General features: G+C 41.0%; 1 protein-coding gene across 12 annotated transcripts in view; it reads left to right on the top strand.

Moving 5' to 3' along the window:
- Positions 1–20,986, top strand: part of TTC17 (tetratricopeptide repeat domain 17) — a 131,323-nt gene that overhangs the window by 70,697 nt on the left and 39,640 nt on the right. For 7 of the 12 annotated variants that reach the window (XR_014069604.1, XM_081544965.1, XM_081544958.1 and 4 more), the window contains 2 exons: positions 8,398–8,568; positions 20,345–20,604. Coding sequence is in view for 10 of the 12 variants with exons in the window: in XM_081544965.1 (XP_081401091.1) it covers positions 8,398–8,568; positions 20,345–20,604 (431 nt within the window). In the remaining 2 variants the exon portion in view is untranslated. The remainder of the gene's footprint in view (positions 1–8,397; positions 8,569–20,344; positions 20,605–20,986) is intronic. The other 5 variants (XR_014069605.1, XM_081544960.1, XM_081544959.1 and 2 more) reach the window with 1 other exon arrangement.

Here is a 20,986-nt window from a genome sequence, read left to right on the forward strand (position 1 = left end):
CATATGCCTTACCTGATCCCTTAATTATAAGTAATGCATGAGTAGTCATTCCACCTGTGTCTCTCCTTTAGCTCCTGTGACTTGCCGATACAGTTATTTGTGTACAAGACAGAAGTCTCCTACAGGACTTTTCTAACTCCTTGAGAGCAGGGACCATTCCTTTTTTCATCTCCATATGCTGGCCCATGCATTCCACACCCTCCTCCCAATGTTTAGCCCTTAGAATGTGTTCATATGGCAAATTATCTAATGGCATTTCAAGTTTGAGCCACTGAGAATACCTGGTAATAAAGGGTAATTAGCTGTATCCACAGAATGCTTTATACAGTACATATATAGATCTTTTAAGGTCTGCAGCTCCCACACCGTAGGAGGGGGTAGAGAAAAGGAATTACATTGTCCCACTTGTCCACTAGAAGCTGACACACCTAATAGGTAGCCTGTATTTTCCCACCTCCTGTCGGCACTGTTTTTAATGAAAATTACAAACAAATGTCCTTGTTGACCCTCATTGAAAAACTAACATTCATGGATAGATCAGTAAGTGTGAGAAAATCTATTGGATTTGTTTCCCCAATGTTCTTGCTCAAAACCCATTTCCTTAGGCTGAAGTAAAACAGATTTTTAAATTTAATAATAATAATAATGGCACTTATGACAGTTAAATTTTTATATAGTTGCTGCATGGGGAAATCTTTCCTAGTAAACTTAATGTTTAAATTCCCTTGTTTAGGGATCTGACCTAATCTTTCCCGTTTCTGGAGGAAGTGATAGCTGTGGAGAGCTTGGATTCCTTCACTGGAGTCATTTCTTTCACAGCCTCCATGTCATAGTGTCTGTCTCAGCTGATGCTGACTTTGCACCCTATACTTTAGCCACTTAGGGAGTGCCACAGGGCAAGACAAGGAGACCAGATTTATAGCTCATTCTCCTCCTCCTCTAAAAGGAGGCAGGGCCTATAGGTCTACAGAAATCAGTACAAATCAGATTCCCCCACGATGGATGAACAGTGTTCCCCAGGATAGAATTTAACTCTAGAATATATGGCAGAAAAGAATTTCTCTCTTATCTCCCCCACGCCTGCTCTCATTTCTTTTTGAGGTCACATACTTTTCTTTGCTAGCTTTTCTTTTTTAAACTCACTTCTGACTCATTCACCTCACCATGAGGAAATGCCTATGTAATCCTGAGGTTGCTGATTTCAAGTCTTTAATATGATCTGTTTTCTCTCTGGCAGTTAAGGTCAGCCAGTACGTAGCCATTACTTTTAAACTTCCTGCAAGAATGTCATTCAGCAGTAAGTGCTGAATGAGAACAAGTCTGAGCCATTGCAACTGTGGAAATGATTTCTCTCATCTTTCTAAGTGGGGGACAGCCCAAGATAGAGGAAGTGAGGCAGATTCTCTTGTCTCAGGTCCACTTAAATTCAAGGAATTCTGTGTGCTTATGTTCACCGTGGTTTCAGCAGTGGTGTTTACTGAGACTCCTCTTATTGTTGGACAGTAGCTTATCTATTTCAGGTAAAGAACCTAGATGCAGAGAAGAAAGTTGATTTGCCCAAGTTCATATGGTAAGGCTGTATCTAGGCAGGATTTGAGTTCATACTGTGGAATGCTGCTTTTAGAACAAGGTCTGTAAGTCTTTGAGGTAGAAATCATAAAGGAATCCGTTTGCAGTAAGGCTTCTTACTTCTTCACTATTACCTGTTATTCAGTGTGGTCCCAAGCCCCACATGTCACCCACAGTTAAATTTTGCTGGTGATATTTTAAAGTAATCTTTGTAAAGCAACTGTACTCCAATAAAATTTAATTAAAAAAAATAATCTTGCTTAGCAATGGTGAGTAACTCAAAGATACACTTTTGTCCACTTGACAATTTATCTTACCATTTTTCCTAAAAGATAGATTTCTTACTAGAGAAATAAATAGAAAATTAGTTACTAGCTCCTACAAAATTTTGATGCCTCAATTTTGTAGCATTTCTTTATAACAAACCCCAAAGAATCCTAAGGAACCCTAAAGGATTCCTAATCCACCCAGGAATCTCGTTACCAACTTATGAGATTCAAAAGAGAAGAATTCTTTTTAATAAGTAAGCGGTTCCCCAACTCCAGTTGAAAAATAATCTTCTAAGACCTTTGTAAACAGAATTAATAAGAGAAAATAGATTTCTTTAACCCTAGTCATGATAGGAGTTCCTGAGAACTTAGTTTACTCTGAAAATCTGTTTAGCCGCAGAATAAATTGTGCCTTTCTCCCTTAGGACACTTAGGCTTAGACATGGTGTATTAAATATTTAGTTGTTTTCCAGAATACCCTTGTAGGGGAGGTTAATATTAATAACCCAATTTATGCAGGCAGCACTGTAACTGCAAAAAAAGGATGTTGATAAGTGTAAGATCTCATGGTTGTTCCAGAACCAGAAATACCCTCTTTGTAGTTTCATGCTTAGTTCAGTCAGTTCAGTTCAGTCGCTCAGATGTGTCCAACTGTTTGTGATCCCATGGACTGCAGCACGCCAGGCCTCCCTGTCTATCACCAACTCCTGGAGTTTACTCAAACTCATGTCCATTGAGTCAGTGATGCCATCCAGCCATCTCATCCTCTGTCGTCCCCTTCTCCTCCCTCCTTCAGTCTTTACCAGCATCAGGGTCTTTTCAAATGAGTCAGTTCTTGGCATCACGTGGCCAAAGTATTGGAGTTTCAGCTTTAGCATCAGTCCTTCCAATGAACATTCAGGACTCATTTCCTTTAGGATGGACTGGTTGGATCTCCTTGCAGTCCAAGGGACTCTTCAAGAGTCTTCAACATCACAGTTCAAAAGCATCAAATCTTCAGCACTCAGCTTTCTTTATAGTCCAACTCTCACATCCATACATGACTACTGGAAAAACCATAGCTTTGACTGGACGGACCTTTGTTGGCTAAGTAATGTCTCTGCTTTTTAATATGCTGTTTAGGTTGGTCATAAATTTTCTTCCAAGGAGCAAACGTCTTTTAATTTCATGGCTGTAGTCACCATCTGTGGTGATTTTGGAGCCCAAAAAAATAAAGTCTGTCACTGTTTCCATTGCGTCCCCATCTATTTGCCATGAAGTGATGGGACCAAATGCCCTGATCTTAGTTTTCTGAATGCTTAGTTGGTATTGCCTTATCCTCTCTTGCTTGTGTGCATGCTAAGTTGCTTCAGTAGTGTCTAACTCTTTGCAACCCTGTGGACTATAACCCTCCAGGCTCCTCTGTCCCTGGGATTCTCCAGGCAAGAGTACTGAAGTGAGTTTCCATGCCCTCCTCCAGGGAATCTTCCCCACCCAGGAATCGAACACTGATCTCTTATATCTCCTGCATATCCTCTCTTAATTCTAAGAAAAATCAGACTGCCAGGATTTGAATTGGATGCTAAATTCTTTGCAAGCAAATACAGAACATTAAGCAGAAGAAAGTGTTTCCATTTTCATCTGGGACCTTGTTATCTCAAGCATTTCATTTAAATCATAAATTCCTCCGCCCCCAAAAAGCCTGTCAAGGTTAGCCTAAGCCACAGAATCTCCTCATTTTTGCATCAGCAAGAAGTAATAGCCATATGCACAGAAGATACTTGTTACTTTTTAGGTATCTTTCCATTTATCCTTCTTCAACATTTCCTTGTATTTCTTTAATGAAAACATTATCTCTACCTTTGCTGAGAAGACAAGCAATATATTTCTATATAGGCAACTTTTTTTTAGTTCCTCTTTAGCGAGTAGACCTATACTATAGTCCAAAGAGTCGATATGTTATTTTTTCTGAAGTTCTTCAGTTCTCCCTCCCGCAGCTAGAAGGAGTCATTCAAGAATTAGGCAATATGACTTTCTATGATTAGACTGGTTAATCATGGAAATCACACCAGAATACTAAACCAGTCTGTTTTTAACCATCAGCCTAAGAAAATTCATATCAACAGTTCTAATTTTAAAATGTAATTTTTACTTGATCATTTTCATTTTGCCTACTTCCAAGAAATAGCTTAAAATAAACTTCTTATTCCTTTAATTCCCCGATTTCTCCCTGATCCCCTTTTATGCCCTCTCCCTCAGAGGTGTTGGCCCCGATTTCCTGAGTTGGAGGGCAGGACATTCTTAGAATTTACGAGGCTTGCTTCAAGAGGGTGTCTGCTTTGAGGTCATGCAGAAGGACTAATTTTAGCTTCAGGATCTTATGCATATCATATCTTATAAGTGACCTATAAAGCATTTTTAAAAATTGTAGACATTTTAAAAGATGAAACCAATTAAATTTTTATAATAGAGGGTGGGAGAGAAAAATAAGGGATGCAGAGGTTGGAGGACGAAATCAACTGCAGGAAACACAGCTAGGATTTCACTGGGTTCCAGTGTGAAATGGTTTGTCCTTTTGCTTTACCCAGCTTGTGTCAAGGTGAATAATGCTTTAGAGGCAAATTCACCAAAGTTAAAGGCAGGGAACACTCACTAGGAACAGTGTATTTTTTAAATTATCAGTATCATTGTCATCATTTTCTTTCCTCTCTGCCTTTAATAATCATGCTTATTTATATCCTAATTAAGAATTGCCTCTAAGAAACATGGTGTTCTTCATAGTAAAGTTTAGACAGTGGGTGTATGGAGTTGTTGTTATTGCTTTGTTTTATTTTAATGCTCATATGCTTGGTTTCCCACATTTACCTACACGGGCTAGGTGGTGAAGACAGAAGTGGAGGCAACTCAGCAACCTCTGGCCTCTCAGGAGAATCTGGAGAAAGAAAGCAGCTACCATTGCTCTTTATGGCTTCTTTCCTGATAGCCCTCCAGGGCCCACACACACTCCACCCTTTCCATCTCTATCAAATTGTACTTCTCATGGCCTCCCAACCACAAATGAGAATCCCTATTCCTGTTGCTTTGCTCAGCACATTATTCCTCCCTGCCTAGAGTGCCAACTTTTTAACTTTTTTTTTTTTTTTGCTTAAAGAGGTAATATTGACTAGGGGGAAGCCAAGAAGCTTTGTAGTAAAATAGAACTGATTCAAATCCCAGATGTACCACTTACTTATATTTGACCTCAGACAAGTTACTTAATTTCATGGAGAATCAGTTTCTTTGTCTGTAAAATTAATAATATTTCATAGGGTGTTTTTGAGGGGTAAATGGGGGAAAAATGCAAACATTGTCAAGAAATACTGGTTCCCTTCCTTGTAATTCCCCCTTTTTAACTTGTGTTTTTAAGTCCTACGTATTCTTCACAATTCAAGATCTACCCACTCAAAGCTCATTCTCTGAAGCACCTACTGGGCACAGTAGACCAGTTCATTAGTGTTTGTTGTCTTTATTTACTGTCTCCCCAAGTTGCTTGTTAAATTTCTTGAGAGCTAAAGCTCTCTTGAAACAGAGAGTCTTCAGTTTCTGACGTAGCCTTGTTGAAAATAGCCTCAGAAGTATGATAGTGTAGAATTGGAAAATGGAAAGTGACTCCCAAAGTATGCAGTTCCCCTCTCTCTAAACTAGTAAGTTGGGAAAGGCTTTGAGTCCTTTATGTTTTTTTTGGTACAGTGAGGGAAATGACTGAGGAGCACTTTCCGAAATTACAGAATCTGAAGGGGAGTCGTCAGATCCAGAAAGACTTCCTGTATTCCCACTGCTACAAAGACAGCTTGATTGCGTACATACATCTCTTTGAGACAACATTCTCTTTTAAAAGAAAAAAAAAAAACTTTTAGAACATGTTTGGATGTTCTGATAAAGGAGAAGAGTTACTTATACCCTCTTACTCAGAGAAGTGTCCTGTAATGGGAATGTAGGCTTCTACTGAATATACATCTTCTGCAATAATGCACGTGGAACATGAGGAGACCTGTTCAGCCAGCCAGATCTCCACCAGAGAAGACACAGCAGTCTAATAAAGCATTCCCCTTCCCAGAGAATGACTATCAAGTGGAGCTAGATGGTGGCTCTTTATCTCTATTAACACATGGTTCACTAATAAGGTCAGAGCTCTTTGACTCCTGGGCAAAATTGTATCAAGAGTTCATGCTTACTATACATGTCAGAAAGTATTAGGTTGGTACAAAAGTAATTGTGGTTTCGGGCTATGAATTTTAAATCATTACAACTAGGCGCAAACACATCTTTATTAATCAAAATAGGAACCATTACAATCAACACATTTTTGCCAATGAGAAACAAGTTCGTTTATTCCTATAGCATAAGAATCCATGCTTTGGGATTTGACAGACTCTTGGAAAGCATTTTCTGCCTCCTGCTGGTTGTGGAAGCGTTTTCCCTGCAAAAAGTTGTTGAGGTACTTGAAGAAGTGGTAGTTGGTTGGCTAGAGGTCAGGTAAATATGGCAGATGAGACAAAATTTTGTAGGCCAGTTCACTCAACCTTTGAAGCATTGGTTGTGCAATGTGCAGCTGGGCGTTGTTGTGACAAAGATTGGGCCAATTTGTTGACCAGTACTGGCTGCAGGCGTTGCAGTTTTCAATGCATCTCATTGATTTGCTGAGCATACTTCTCAGATGTAATAGTTTCACCAAGATTCAGAAAGCTATATTAGATCAGATGGGCAGCAGACACCAAACAGTGACCATGACTTTTTAGTGCAAGTTTGGCTTTGGGAAGCGCTTTGGAGCTTCTTCTGTGTCCAGCCAAGTGAGCTGTTCATCACTACTCAGTGGTTAGAGCAGTTATAAAATCCACTTTTCATCACATGTCACAATCTGACTGAGAAATGGTTCATTGTTGTTGCATAGAATAAGAGGAGACAGCACTTCAAAACTATGATTTTTTTTATTTTGAGTCAGCTCATGAGGCACCCATTTATCTAGCTTTTTCATCTTTCCAATTTGCTTCAAATGCCGAATGACTGTAGAATGGCCGAAGTTGAGTTCTTCGGCTACGTCTCGTGTAGTTCTAAGAGAATCAGCTTCAGTGATTGCTTTCAATCGGTCGTTGTCAACTTCCAATGGCCAGTCGCTACACTCCTCATCTTCAACGCTCTCAACTCATTTACAAAACTTCTTGAACCACCACTGCACTGTACGTTTGTTAGCAGTTCCTGGGTCAAATGCATTGTTGATGTTGTGAGTTGTCTTCGCTGCTTTACGACCCATTATGAACTTGAATAAAAAGGTCGGTTGAATTTGCTTTTTTGTCTAACATTTCTGTAGTCGAAAATAAATAGAAAATAAACAGCAACTAGTAAGTCATTAGCCAAAAAAAAATCATAAAATGAGAAATTCATATAAAAATGATGAATAAATAAATACATTTATTTAAGAATGTATTGTAATATCAACTGGCAGAGTTCAGCATTGCAAAACTGCAGTTACTTTTGTACCAACCTAGTATCACACAGTGCTATGATTACATTCAATTGTGACATTTTATGCTTAGATTAATCGTTACTGGGCTTCCCAGGTGGTGCTAGTGGTAAAGAACCTGCCTGCCAATGCAGAAGACGTAAAAGAGGTGCGGGTTTGATCCCTGATTCGGGAAGATCCCTTGGAGTGGGAAATAGCAACCCCACTCTAGTATTCTTGCCTGGAAAATTCCCCCCCATGGGCAGAAAAGCATAGCAGGCTGCAGTCCATGGGGCTGCAAAGAGGCACAGCTGAGCCAAGACACACATGCTTCCCTTGTGGCTCATACAGTAAAGAATCCACCTGCATGGCAGAAGACCAGGTTCACTCCCTGGGTCGGATGATCCCCTGGAGAAGGAAATGGCAACCCACTCTAGTATTTTTGCCTGGCGAATCCCCATGGACAGAGGAACCTGGCAGGCTACAGTCCATGGGGTTGCAAAGAGTCAGACACACGACTGAGTGACTGACACTTTCACGCATGATCAAAATTTTATTTCCTAAACAAAAATAGGCACCTGTGTGATCTGACAGTCACAAATGTGGCTTCTCTGCCGCCCCATCCCCCTCCAAGTCCTTGGTTTTTAATTTCTAATCCTTTACCTTTTAGTGTTTCACTTTAAGCTATAATGCAAGAATAGTATACTCTTCTGCTATAATTCATCTATCTCCAGATTTGTTCACATACTCATCTGTCATTTCTCACCTTTGAAAGGCAAATAGAAGGAAAACCACTTTTTTTTATGATGTTTCTGACTTTCAGAGAAGTGTTTCACAATCACTCATTATGAATGGAAGGAGATCTTGGGACTTCGTTCTTAGAGCTTTTTCCCCAAATACTTACAGTAGCCTAACAGGTGAAACTTGAACTTAAGTGCAAAATCGTGAATCACAGTTATGACCTGGCTTTAAAGGGCACTGTTCTGCTGAAGAAAAACCAGCAGTCACCTTTTTGCTCTTCCTGATACTTGGGGACCTTGAGCTGTGGGACTACACGAGAGAGGTTTCTAATATACTCTGTCTATGTCTCTTGTCATTGAGGTAATTGTCATGTGGAAACCCTGGACAACAGCCATGACAAACAGAAGTATTTTGACAACTCACAGTCACTGGATGCTGCTGAAGAAGAGCCCTCTGAGGCAGGGACAGAGGACGACCCTGTGCTCTCTGTTGAGAATTCAGGGAGGGATTCAGATGTCCTTAGACTTGAAAGTAAGTTGCTTTGACCTGAGCTGTGCTTCTGGGGTAGAATCAACTCTCAAGCTGGGAGCTTAACTTAGGCTTTCCTTTCCTCTCAAGCATTTGTTTCTTTAACAGTCACTTACTATCCTGTAGAATCACGAGGGTGGCCCCAGACTGGGAGGCAGAAGACGAGCTATAACGTGAAATTGCTCTTCACACTTCTTTTCTCTCCACCTCAGCATCTTCGTTTACTGGAGCCAGTTTGATTTATGTACAGTCTTCTTAATGTCATTAGTCTGTTGAGTAAATCATCAAAAAAAGAAAGCACGTTGTATTTACACTAACCCAGTAAAATTTAAAGATTTGAAATAATGGGCATACCTACCAGGCCCTCTTCTAAAACTCCATGTTATGATCACATTTTGAGCTGTGCTGTGCTGAAAAGTCCTTAAGATTTATCAGTCTGCTTATAATGACGAAAATGAGCGACTTCTTTTTAGTACTCATCCTACTCTAACCCCTTCACCGCCTTTGGAACTGTGCACAGCTCCCCACTGGGAGCTCCTTCCTTGTCCTCTTGGCTTCTTTCTCTTCCTGTCCTCAGAGTATCTTTTTTCAGTTTCATTCACTTATTCTTTACTTTGTTCTTTATTTTTTTTTTTTTTACCCAGGATCTTAACCTTGGTCTTCTTTTCTTAGTCCCCTTTTGTTGTCTCTTGGCCTGTGAGATGCATTGGCGTACACCAGTGTCTGTAAATCCGTCCTTTCAGCTAAGACACTCTCTGTGACCCCAGATCTGACTTGTGTCTTTTTAGTGTTCTATCCAGCTGTGCCACAGGCACTTCCCATGTAGTGTATCTCAAACTGAACTTGTCCTCATTTCGTCCTATTTCCTGAACTGCTTCTGATTCCTGTATTCCTGCTTCCTGTGAATGGCACAGCTCACCCAGTCACCACTGTATCCAGTCAATCCCTAAGACCTGCTAAACTTCCCATCTCTTTGTCTGTTCCTTCTGTCACCATCTGCGTTCTGACCCTCTTCATTTGTGTCTGGGCTGTTAACAGTAGCTTCATGATTGGCCCCCCTGTATCTAGTCCTTTACTTCAGTCATGTATGGAGAGAGTGAGAGAGATGGGTGGGTGTGTGTGTATGTGAGAGAGAGAGAATACATATAATTGGTATACAATTTAAAAAGCAGGAATAACCTGTTACCAATTCCTTGTGTGTTCGTGGAGTGGTTTCTAAAATCAGACCTGATCTGGTAAGTTGCCTGTGCTTAAAATTTTCAGTGGTTCTCTATTATCTATAATTCTGTTCAGTTGCTCAGTCGTGTCTTGACTCTTTGCAGCCCCATGGACTGTAGCCTGCCAGGCTCCGCTACCCAAACGTAAGGACACTGGAGTGGATAGCGGTTCCCTCCTCCAAGGAGTCTTTTCCACCCCAGGGATCAAACCCAGGTCTCCCACATTGCAAGCAGATTCGTTACCATCTGAGCCACCAGGGAAGCCCACCTATTACCTATAGGAAGAATCCAAATGTCTTAATGTGGGATATGAGGCAGTTTGGCCCTTGATTCTGTCTCCAGCTGTACTGTCTCCTGGTGCTCTATACAGCAGGGAATGCAGACCTTTCCCTATCTCCCTCACAGGCCATGCTGCTTTGAGCCTCCATTCCTTTGCAGAGGCTGGGAAGGGCCCGAGTACACACTGCTTTTTATAGACAACCCCTGTGCATCTCCAAGATCAGCTCGAATGTTGTCTTCTCTGTGAAGCATTCACAAAGGTCACCAAGAGTTCAGTTGCTTCATTTCCTGTCTTGTTCCTACTTTTTGTCAAGGCACATTTTATATAGTGTTAAATGCTTGTATGACTTATGTTCCATCAGACAGTGAGCTGCTTGTATATTGTGTCCTATGTAACTTTATATTCCTGTGTACAGTAGATATTTGTTAGAGAAGTGAAATTGTAGCCTTTGTCTTCCTGCATAGATTGGATGAACATATCTAGCAATTACAAAATCTTATGTTTGCTTCTGAGTGGTATTATATATATAAAAAAAAAAACAGTGTCGAAGAGAAAGAAGCAAGCTAGACCTCAAAGGGGGGAAATTACAACCTTCACTTCTGTAGGTTAGAAAATTAGTTTCATCTCTTCTACCAGGAATCGTGGGGTTTTAAGGAAATTAATTTTCCATTTACCTACTCAGAAGAGACTGACTTAAACCAGATGGCCGCTTTGTTCATTCACAGTGGGGCTGCTCCTCTCTGGTGCCCAGGAGCTGCATGTCTCTGCCATCAGGCACCCACACAACCACGGGAACATCATGAGGTTGTCTGATAAACTCAGAATCGACAAAAATGAAACTGAGTAATAATAAAGGGGTATTTTGTTTCAGCTTACAGAAACTGACCCTATTCCAATATGACTCCTTAATGACGGGAATACTCTTGACTACTAAATTAGAATTTTTTACTAGGACAATTCAGAGTAAAACCCAACCAGAATCTTACTGTGTGTCACTTCATTTTCTGACCACATCGCTGCTTGAGGCAGGTACCCTGGTATCTAAGTTTCTCTAGTTGCATGTCTCCCCCGTAGTTCCATCCCATCCCCCATACTGCGGGCCCTGTATGGTCGCCCTGACCAGAGCTAGGTGTTTGCCAGCTCCCTTTAGCACTCTGCACACTGTCTCTTAGGGTGTGTTGCTAATGGAATTATAGTATGTTGATGATTCTTACTAGTTTTACTCTTAGATACTACATTTTTTTTTTTTTTAAAAAACCATGTCTGAATTCTGGGAGTACATTCTTCTTTTCTCTAGATACTGACAAGTCCACAGGGACCACAGTCATGGTATAAGTTACCGTGTTTATACCAGCAAGCTTCCTATAGTGTGATTAGGGGAAAGACTCTATATTTTAATTTAAATAGTGTGGTATAGTAAAAGTCAAGCATAGATGTTAGAAGTTTTTTTTAACACTCTGTTTTTGGAGGAAAATAAATACAAATAGTTAAGCCCTCTCCCGTAACCATAAATTATTATGATAGTTACTACCGTTTTGTGGTACTTTATAATTTACAAAGTGTTATATGTTATGTATTAACTTTGTGAAATATTTATTATTAGCCCATCTTGTGGGTGAGAAAATTGAGACTCAGAGAAGTTAGTACCTTGCCTAACATCTTTCACTTTAGTTCAGTTCAGTCTCTCAGTCGTGTCTGACTCTTTGCGACCCCATGAACCACAGCATGCCAGGCCTCCCTGTCCATCACCAACTCTCAGAATCTACCCAAATCCATGTCCATCGAGTCAGTGATGCCATCCAACCATCTCATCCTCTGTTGTCCCCTTCTCCTCCTGCCCTCAATCTTTCCCAGCATCAGGGTCTTTTCAAATGAGTCAGCTCTTCGAATCAGGTGGCCAAAGTTGGAGTTTCAGCTTCAACATCAGTCCTTCCAATGAACACCCAGGACTGATCTCCTATAGGATGGACTGGTTGGATCTCCTTGCAGTCCAAGGGACTCTCAAGAGTCTTCTCCAACACCACAGTTCAAAAGCATCCATTCTTTGGCGCTCATATCAATGAAGTGAAAGTCACTCAGTTGTCCAACTCTTTGTGACCTCATGGACTATTCAGTCCTTGGAATTCTTCAGGCCAGAATACTGAAGTGGATAGCCTTTCCCTTCTCCAGGGGATCTTCCCAACCCAGGGATTGAACCCAGGTCTCCCACATGGCAGGCGGATTCTTTACCAGCTGAGCCACAAGGGAAGCCCAAGAATACTGCAGTGGGTAGCCTATCCCTTCTCCAGGAGATCTTCCCGACCCAGGAATTGAACTGGGGTCTCCCGCATTGTGGGCGGATTCTTTACCAACTGAGCTGTCAGGGAAGACTTCCCTGGTGGCTCAGATGGTAAAGCGTCTGTCTACAATGCAGGAGACCTGGGTTCGATCCCTGGATGGGGAAGATCTCCTGGAGAAGGAAATGGCAACCCACTCCAGTATTCTTCCCTGGAAAATCCCATGGACAGAGGAGCCTGGTAGGCTGCAGTCCATGGGGTCGCAAAGAGTCGGATACGACTGAGCGACTTCACTTTGGCGCTCAGCTTTCTTTATAGTCCAGCTCTCACATCCATACATGACTACTGGAAAAACCATAGCCTTGACTAGACGGACCTTTGTTGGCAAAGTAATGTCTCTGCTTTTAAATATGCTGTCTAGGTTGGTCATAACTTTCCTTCTAAGGAATAAGCCTCTTTTAATTTCATGGCTGCAGTCACCATCTGCAGTGATTTTGGAGCCCAGAAAAATAAAGTCAGCCACTGTTTCCACTGTTTCCCCATCTATTTGCCATGAAGGTAATGGGACCGGATGCCATGATCTTAGTTTTCTGAATGTTGAGCTTTAAGCCAACTTTTTCACTCCCCTCTTTCACTTTCATCAAGAGGCTCTTTAGTTCGTCTTCACTTTCCGCCATAAGGGTAGTGTCATCTGTATATCCGAGGTTATTGATATTTCTGCCAGCAGTCTTGATTCCAGCTTGTGCTTCCTCCAGCCCACCGTTTCTTATGATGTCCTCTGCATATAAGTTAAATAAGCAGGGTGACAATATACAGCCTTGACGTACTCCTTTTCTTATTTGAAACCAGTCTGTTGTTCCATGTCCAGTTCTAACTGTTGCTTCCTGACCTGCATACAGGTTTCTCAAGAGTCAGGTCAGGTGGTCTGGTATTCCCATCTCTTGAAGAATTTTCCACAGTTTGTTGTGATCCACACAGTCAAAGGCTTTGACATAGTCAATAAAGCAGAGGTAGATGTTTTTCTGGAACTCTTGCTTTTTCAATGATCCAGCGGATGTTGGCAATTTGATCTGTGGTTCCTCTGCCTTTTCTAAAACCACCTTTAACATCTGGAAGTTCACAGTTCAAGTATTGCTGAAGCCTGGCTTGGAGAATTTTAAGCATTACTTTACTAGTGTGTGGCTTCCCTGGTAGCTCAGACTGTAAAGCATCTGCCTACAATGCAGGAGACCCAGGTTCGATCCCTGGGTCAGGAAGATCCCCTGGAGAAGGAAATGGCAACCCACTCCAGTACTCTTGCCTGGAAAATCCCATGGACCAAGGAGCCTGGTAGGCTACAGTCCATAGGGTTGCAAACAGTCAGACATGACTGAGCAACTTCACTTACTTCACTTTACTAGCATATGAGATGAATGCAGTTGTGCAGTAGTTTGAGCATTCTTTGGCATTGCCTTTCTTTGGGATTGGAATGAAAACTGACCTTTTCCAGTACTGTGGCCACTGCTGAGTTTTCTATATTTGCTGGCATATTGAGTGCAGCACTTTCACAGCATCATCTTTCAGGATTTGAAATAGCTCAACTAGAATTCCATCACCTCCACTAGCTTTGTTCATAGTGATGCTTTCTAAGGCCCACTTGACTTCACATTCCAGGATGTTTGGCTCTAGGTGAGTGATCACACCATCGTGATTATCTGGGTGGTATATAACTAAAACTCATCCTTGGGCCTTCTGCTTTCATACCTGTGTAATTTGCCTGTGGTTCTCAGACATAGGGGTTTGATAGATTAGAACTTTATTTTTTAATTTGTAAGGTCATTTTTGAGGCAAACTAGCATTTGCTGTTACCATTATTTTATATATATATAAAAACATTTTAATGTCAAAAACGTACAAAGACAATGTTAGAATAAAGAGTTTTACTCAAAAATGGACAGTTGGCAACTTTACACCAACAAATGTGTATCTGGACATAAGTGTGTGTGTATATGTACTATAACTTTAGATATTTGTTCTTTTTTTGTTTTTATTTATTGATTCTTTTTTTTTTATCTAACCATGCCAAACAGCATGTGGGATCTTAGTTTTCCGACCAGGGATCGAACCTGTGCCCCCTGCAGTAGAAATGTAAAGTCCTAACCACTGGCTCGCCAGGGAAGTTCCATACATGTTCTTTTTTGTTTCTCATTTTGCTAAGGATTGGTGAAAATTGTGTCACTGATTAACCTTTGAAAAACCATTGCTTTAATACCTCATTATCCAGTCCTAAACCCCTCCCCCGAAACCTTATCTATAGGTTTCATAGTCAGAGATTTTATTATCATGTCTGCCACCTACTAGCTGTTAAATCTTGGGCAATTTACTAAATCTTGCTGAGCCTTCCTTATCTCATTAATTTAAAAATAAACCAGAAGAGAAGGGGGGAAAAAAAAAAAGGAAGCTTCAGAGTACTCATGAATATTTAAATGAAATAACTTCGGGGGAAACATTTGCACCAGGTACTCATACACACATGGAACTCAGTAAATGTTCATTTCTGGAAGCACAGGCATTGCTGTGTTTCTACTGCTTCCTGACTTAGAGGCTGGTTGTGAGCCAGAGTCCTCACAAGTATGTACGGTATCTGCTCAATGTTAACATCAGGAAAGGGGGCCCTGACATATTTGCACAGGAGTTATTAACAGGAACAGTTCCCTACTTGCTTTTCTAGATTGTCTTCTCCAAATTCTCTGTCTTCTCTTTACTATCCTGACCCAGCTAAAAGAAGGAAAAGGACCACTTGTGCAAATGAATACTCACTATTGTTTTCTTCTCAGAAGGAATCATTTCCCTCCCTATCTTAGTCTTAGTGATTTAATCAAAGCCTTTTGTGCTTTCTGATTACTAGTTTGAAATTTTATGCTGTTGTTTATGCATTAAATCTTTAGTCCACAGCTTTATCCTCTGACTTCAAAAAAGAGAACACTGCCTTTTTTAAATTGAAGTATAGTTGCTGTACAATATCATGTTACCAATGTATAATATAGTGATTCGCAATTTTTAAAGGTTTTTCTCCATTTGTAGTTGTTATAAAATACCGGTTACATTCTCCATATTGTACAGTGTATCTTTGTAGCTTATTTTATACTTGTGGCTCAGTAGTCCAGTATAGGAGACGTGGGTTCAATTCCTGGGTCGGGAAGATACCCTGGAAAAGGAAATGGCAACCAACTCCAGTATTCTTGCCTGGAGAATCCCATGGACAGAGGAGCCTGGTGGACTACAGTCCGTGCGGTCACAAAAAAGTCAACACAACTTAGTGACTAAACAGCATAACAACTAATAGTTTGTATCTTTTAATCCCCTGCTCCTATATTGCCCCTCCTCCTTTTCTCGGGGCTTCCCTGGGAGCTCAGAGAGTAAAGCGTCTGCCTGCAATGCAGGAGACCTGGGTTCAATCCCCAGGTCGGGAAGATCCCCTGGAGAAGGAAATGGCAACCCACTCCAGTACTCTTGCCTGGAAAATTCCACGGAGGAGTAGCTTGGTAGGCTACAGTCCATGGATCGCAAAGAGTCAGACACGACTGAGCAACTTCACTGGTTCACTGGTTCCTTTTCTCTCCCTACAGGTAACCTCTAGCTTGTTCTCTGTATCTGTGAGTCTGTTTTTTTTTTGTTGTTGTTGTTATATTCACTAGTTATACATTTTAAATTCCACATGTAAGTGATACCATACAGTATTTGCCTTTTCTTGCTGACATATCTCACTAAGCATAATGCCCTCCAAGTCCATCCATGTTGTGCAGAGAAGGCACTGAAGCTCAAGGCAGAATTGCCCAAGGTCCTATGGTGGTGGTGTCCTAATCTGAAACCAACTTTGTCTAATTCCAGAGTGTACTTTCTATTTTGTGAGACAAAGGAACATTCTGAAAGGTAGAATGTGCCTGCTTGCGTTTAGAAGCCACAGTCTTACAGTAAAACCTATGGATATTAATCACATAAGACGTTCTGGACACATTTTGATCCAAACTTTGAAGGAAGGACTTTGTCTTGCTGGTCATCTCTTTGAATATGTGATCTTTACCTCTGTTTATTATTGATCTGTTTCATTTTGCACTTGTCTTTTTAGCTTCTGCTCCCTAAAACTCATCCTGGAACCTTTCTTCCAAGATTATTAATACTGCTTATCAAACATAGTCACCTTTTAATCACCTTCTGATGGTCCTCTCCCTCTCAGTAGTGTTCCTGGCATTGTCTTGCTTCTGCTTCTGCTCCAGGCATGGGCAGCTCGGTCTCTCCTTGGGTAGCCCGTTCCATTTCTGACCATTGCTAATACAGAGCTAAAATACGACTTCCCGTCTCTAGCCCTGCCCTCTGAGGCTGACAGAGTCTTGTCTCTCTCTAATGTTGTGCTTCCTAAGATGTTTGAAGATGGTTATTGTTCCTGTCTACCAGTCTCCACCCCACGTTTCTGCTCCCTTTAGCTAAATGTCCTGATTTCCTTCTAGCTTCTCTTCATTATAGTTTTTAGTCCCTTCACCATCCTTGAAGTACTCTCTCTGGAATATTTAAAAAATCTTTATAGCAAAATATTTTCAAAGTCTGATTATGTGTGTATGCGGTATATCAGCTACTCTTCCTGCTACAGGATCACCCTTGATTTCTTTGATCTTCCCTCATTTAACATGGTTTTGAGGACTTACACCAAGTCCCTTTTCTATGAATGTGCTTCACTTTGAAAGGCTCTTCCACGGTGGTGCCCAGACCATGAATTTCCAGATTTCCAGTTGTGTCTGCAATGTTGCAAGATTATAGTGGGCTTTTTTTTTTTTTCCTTCTCCTTATAATCAGAACTACATACACTTCTCTCTGTTTCTCAGCAGTTCTCCTGTCCATGTGATTCTGGACAGATTACCTCACAGGGCTCAGACTCTGCTGTGAATTTTTCCAGTACCCTGAGATATAATTCATCCAAGTGAGAAAAACATGAACTCATGTCAGCTTCACTGTGGATGCTCACAGTCTCTTCACTTCACAATATGTATTCTTCTTTTTCCAGTTTGAAAATGGTACGTGTTGAAGACAAAGAGGAAAATAAGGGTCTCCATCTCTCTGTTTCCAGTTTACATCACAGCATCTGGCCCACAAGCAGCAAGCCTAATACTTACTTTTTTCTTCTTGTTGTTCAGTCGCTAAATCGTGTCTGACTCTTTGTGACCCCATGGATGGCAGCACACCAGGCTTCCCTGTGCTTCACTACCTCCCGGAGTTCGCTCCGCCTGCTAAGGGGATCCCTCTGTGGTCCAGACCTCTTTCTGCCTGAATTCTGTATTTGCAGCTGCTTATCGGACAGTGTCTGGAGATGTGTCCATCCTTCTAACCTAGACCATAGCTCCATGGGTTGTTATATTCTGAGCCCTCAGCACATTGTTAAGCACGTAACAACAAATGTTTAAACGAAGTAATAAATAAGCGCCTGAAATCCCAACACTATCCTGTTGTCCTGTCCCTGTGGCATTGACTTTGCAAATAACATTACGTTTATTCACAGATTCTAAAACTTCACATAGTATAATAAAAAGCTCCCTGTTCACATCAGACTTTAAAATCTTGTAGTCATCTTTGGATTTATTCTGTTTCCCATTATATCCACATAATTACCAAATTCTATTAATTTTACTTCACTGAAATTTCCCCTTTCCTCTTTCCCTTCCCTTTTAAAGGTTTCCCCTTTATCCCCAGCCTAAGTCAGTTTCTCTTTATGTGCCACTTACAGAGATTATTGAAACACCTTCTGTTTGTCCTCTGTCCTCTGTCTTCCTTCTGTCCTCCACCCCCTAATTCCTAAGACACCAACTGATTTACTAATCTAACCTTTATAACTATTGTGGCTGTCACCTTGTTATTCTTTGCTTAACAAACTAGCGGCTCCCTTTACAATGAATCTTCTTCCGGACTCCCCAGACATTGAGTGTCACCCGCCTCCCTGAGAGTCCTATCTGCTGATGTACTCGGTATAAATTTTTTGTTCTAGTTAATTTGAAAGGAGTAGTGCCTTCACATACACCTTCCTCATACCTGTGTATGTATGTAAATGGGTATATACCTACTTGCCTTTTTAGTTTCATCACTCTGGGAGTGCCCTCCCTGGACCTGTTCTAAATCCTGCCTCAGGTAGTCTCAGTTCAGTTCAGTTCAGTCGCTCAGTCATGTCCTACTCTTTGCGACCCCATGAACCACAGCATGCCAGGCCTCCCTGTCCATCACCAACTCCCTGTCCATTACCCAAACTCATGTCCATTGAGTTGGTGATGCCATTCAACCATCTCATCCTCTGTCGTCCCCTTCTCCTCCCACCTTCAATCTTTCCCAACATCAGGGTCTTTTCCAATGAGTCAGTCCTTCGCATCAGGTGGCCAAAATACTGGAGTTTCAGCTTCAACGGTCCTTCCGATGAACACCCAGGACTGATTTCCCTTAGGATGGACTGGTTGGATCTCCTTGCAGTCCAAGGGACTCTCAAGAGTCTTCTCCAACACCACAGTTCAAAAGCATCAATTCGTCTGCACTCAGCCCTCTTTATAGTCCAACTCTCACATCCATACATGACTGCTGGAAAAACCATAGCCTTGACTAGACGCACCTTTGTTAACAAAGTAATGTCTCTGCTTTTTAATATGGAGTCTAGGTTGGTCATAACTTTCCTTCCAAGGAGTAAGCGTCTTTTAATTTCATGGCTGCAGTCACCATCTGCAGTGATTTTGGAGCCCAAGAAAATAAAGTCAGCCACTGTTTCCACTGTTTTCCCATCTATTTGCCATGAAGTAATGGGACCAGATGCCATGATCTTAGTTTTCTGAATGTTGAGCTTTAAGCCAACTTTTTCACTCTCCTGTTTCACTTTCATTAAGAGGCTCTTTAGTTCTTCACTTTCTGCTATTGATACAGTTATGAGATTCCTGACCTTGACCTTATGAATGCCATGTTCTAAATTACTGAAAAGCCAGATTACCAGTTGAAGATTATTGCGGTACTGGCATAACACAGACTATCAATTTGTGAGCCATCAACCCCAAGCTCTCAAGTTGTCCATTGGGCACATATCATAGAAGGAAGCATTCCATTTTGTTATTTGTTTTTGTACCGTGTATACTTCTAAAAAGGAGTAGAGAGAACTTTCATAGAACACAGTGTAAGATTCAGCCATTAATTCAAAATCGCAGAAGTTAAGTAGTAAAGAATTTTTTTTTTTTTTTAAAAAAGGAAAGCATTCTGTAAAACTCTGACTAATTTTGCCCTAAGCTTTCTTTCTAGTTAGGCAGAGAGGGGAGCTTGTAAGGTTGTGTAACCTACAGTGTATAATAATGGAAACACACTGACTGCTCAGGAGAGAGAATTTTTACTAGGCCATTGCACTGAGAAACATTCATGGGAGTCTTTACATAAGAAACATTAGCAATATAATAAATATCTTGATAACCATTTTAGGGAAAAATTACACTAGCAAATTGTTATATCTTATATTAGCCCTTAGTGAAAATGAAAGCCTTCATGTGGAATTAGGATAATTTTCCACTAAACAAATCATTGTTCAGTTAAGGTAATTAGGCTGTATGGTCTTAACAACTGTATTTCATATGCCATTTGAATAAAGCTTGAAGAATCCTATATATTAAATAATATAACAAACTTCATCTTTGCCATCTGTGTCTTATATCTAGAGCAAGTTGGTCCATACCCCCCCAAAAATACACATAAAATAGCCATCTTCATGCTCACTAGTGACAATCTATGACTGCCTACCATTTACCTTCTGCCATTGTTCTCAATCCAGTTTTTTATAAAAGCTGGGTGACAAAAATGATTACATTATAAATTCTGAAGATGTTGAATGGTATTTTTATGAAGATGGACTACAGAAGTGCCTCTAAGCAGAGCCGAAACTTTTCTCAGAAAGCAAGGTTGGAGTCACTCAAGTACTTGAATGATTGCGAAACTTTTATAATATGCTGGCACTTGAATTTCAGGTACAGTGGTTGAGGAAAGCAATGGTTCTGATGAGATGGAGAATTCAGATGAAACAAAAATGTCAGAAGAGATATTGGCCTTGGTGGATGAATTTCAACAAGCATGGCCTCTGGAAGGCTTTGGAGGAGCACTGGAGATGAAGGGACGGCGTCTAGACTTGCAGGGCATACGAGTACTGAAGAAAGGCCCCCAGGATGGAGTAGCCAGAAGTTCCTGCTATGGCGACTGCAGAAGTGAAGATGATGAAGCGACAGAATGGGTAAGAGTTTGCCAACTCAGTTCGTACCAATTTGTAGCCCAGATCCTTGAGAGTGGCTAGGGGGTAGTGCTCCTGATTTGCCAAGTGTAATGATTCTGTTGGGTGTGTGGCACTCTACTCCATTCCCCACTCAGCCTTCACATGTGAATTGTACTGTTGGAAGCATTTCATGTGCCTTAGGTATTGCTGGCTCTTAGAGGAAATGGGTGTGAAGCCACGCTCAAAGCCTGCAGACTTGGAACAGCCCAGTTCAAACATCTTAAGTTTCAGTTGTCTCTGTATCCTTCAAGGCTAGGTTATTTTGTTTATTTCACTAAACATTTTTCATCTAGACCTTTAAGAATTAAACTGAAGGAAAGAACTTAACTCTTGCACAGGACTG

Source organism: Giraffa tippelskirchi, chromosome 11 (genome assembly GCF_054371585.1).
Source record: "Giraffa tippelskirchi isolate mGirTip1 chromosome 11, T2T-mGirTip1v1.2.pri, whole genome shotgun sequence".
In the NCBI taxonomy this organism is placed as follows: Eukaryota; Metazoa; Chordata; class Mammalia; order Artiodactyla; family Giraffidae; genus Giraffa; species Giraffa tippelskirchi.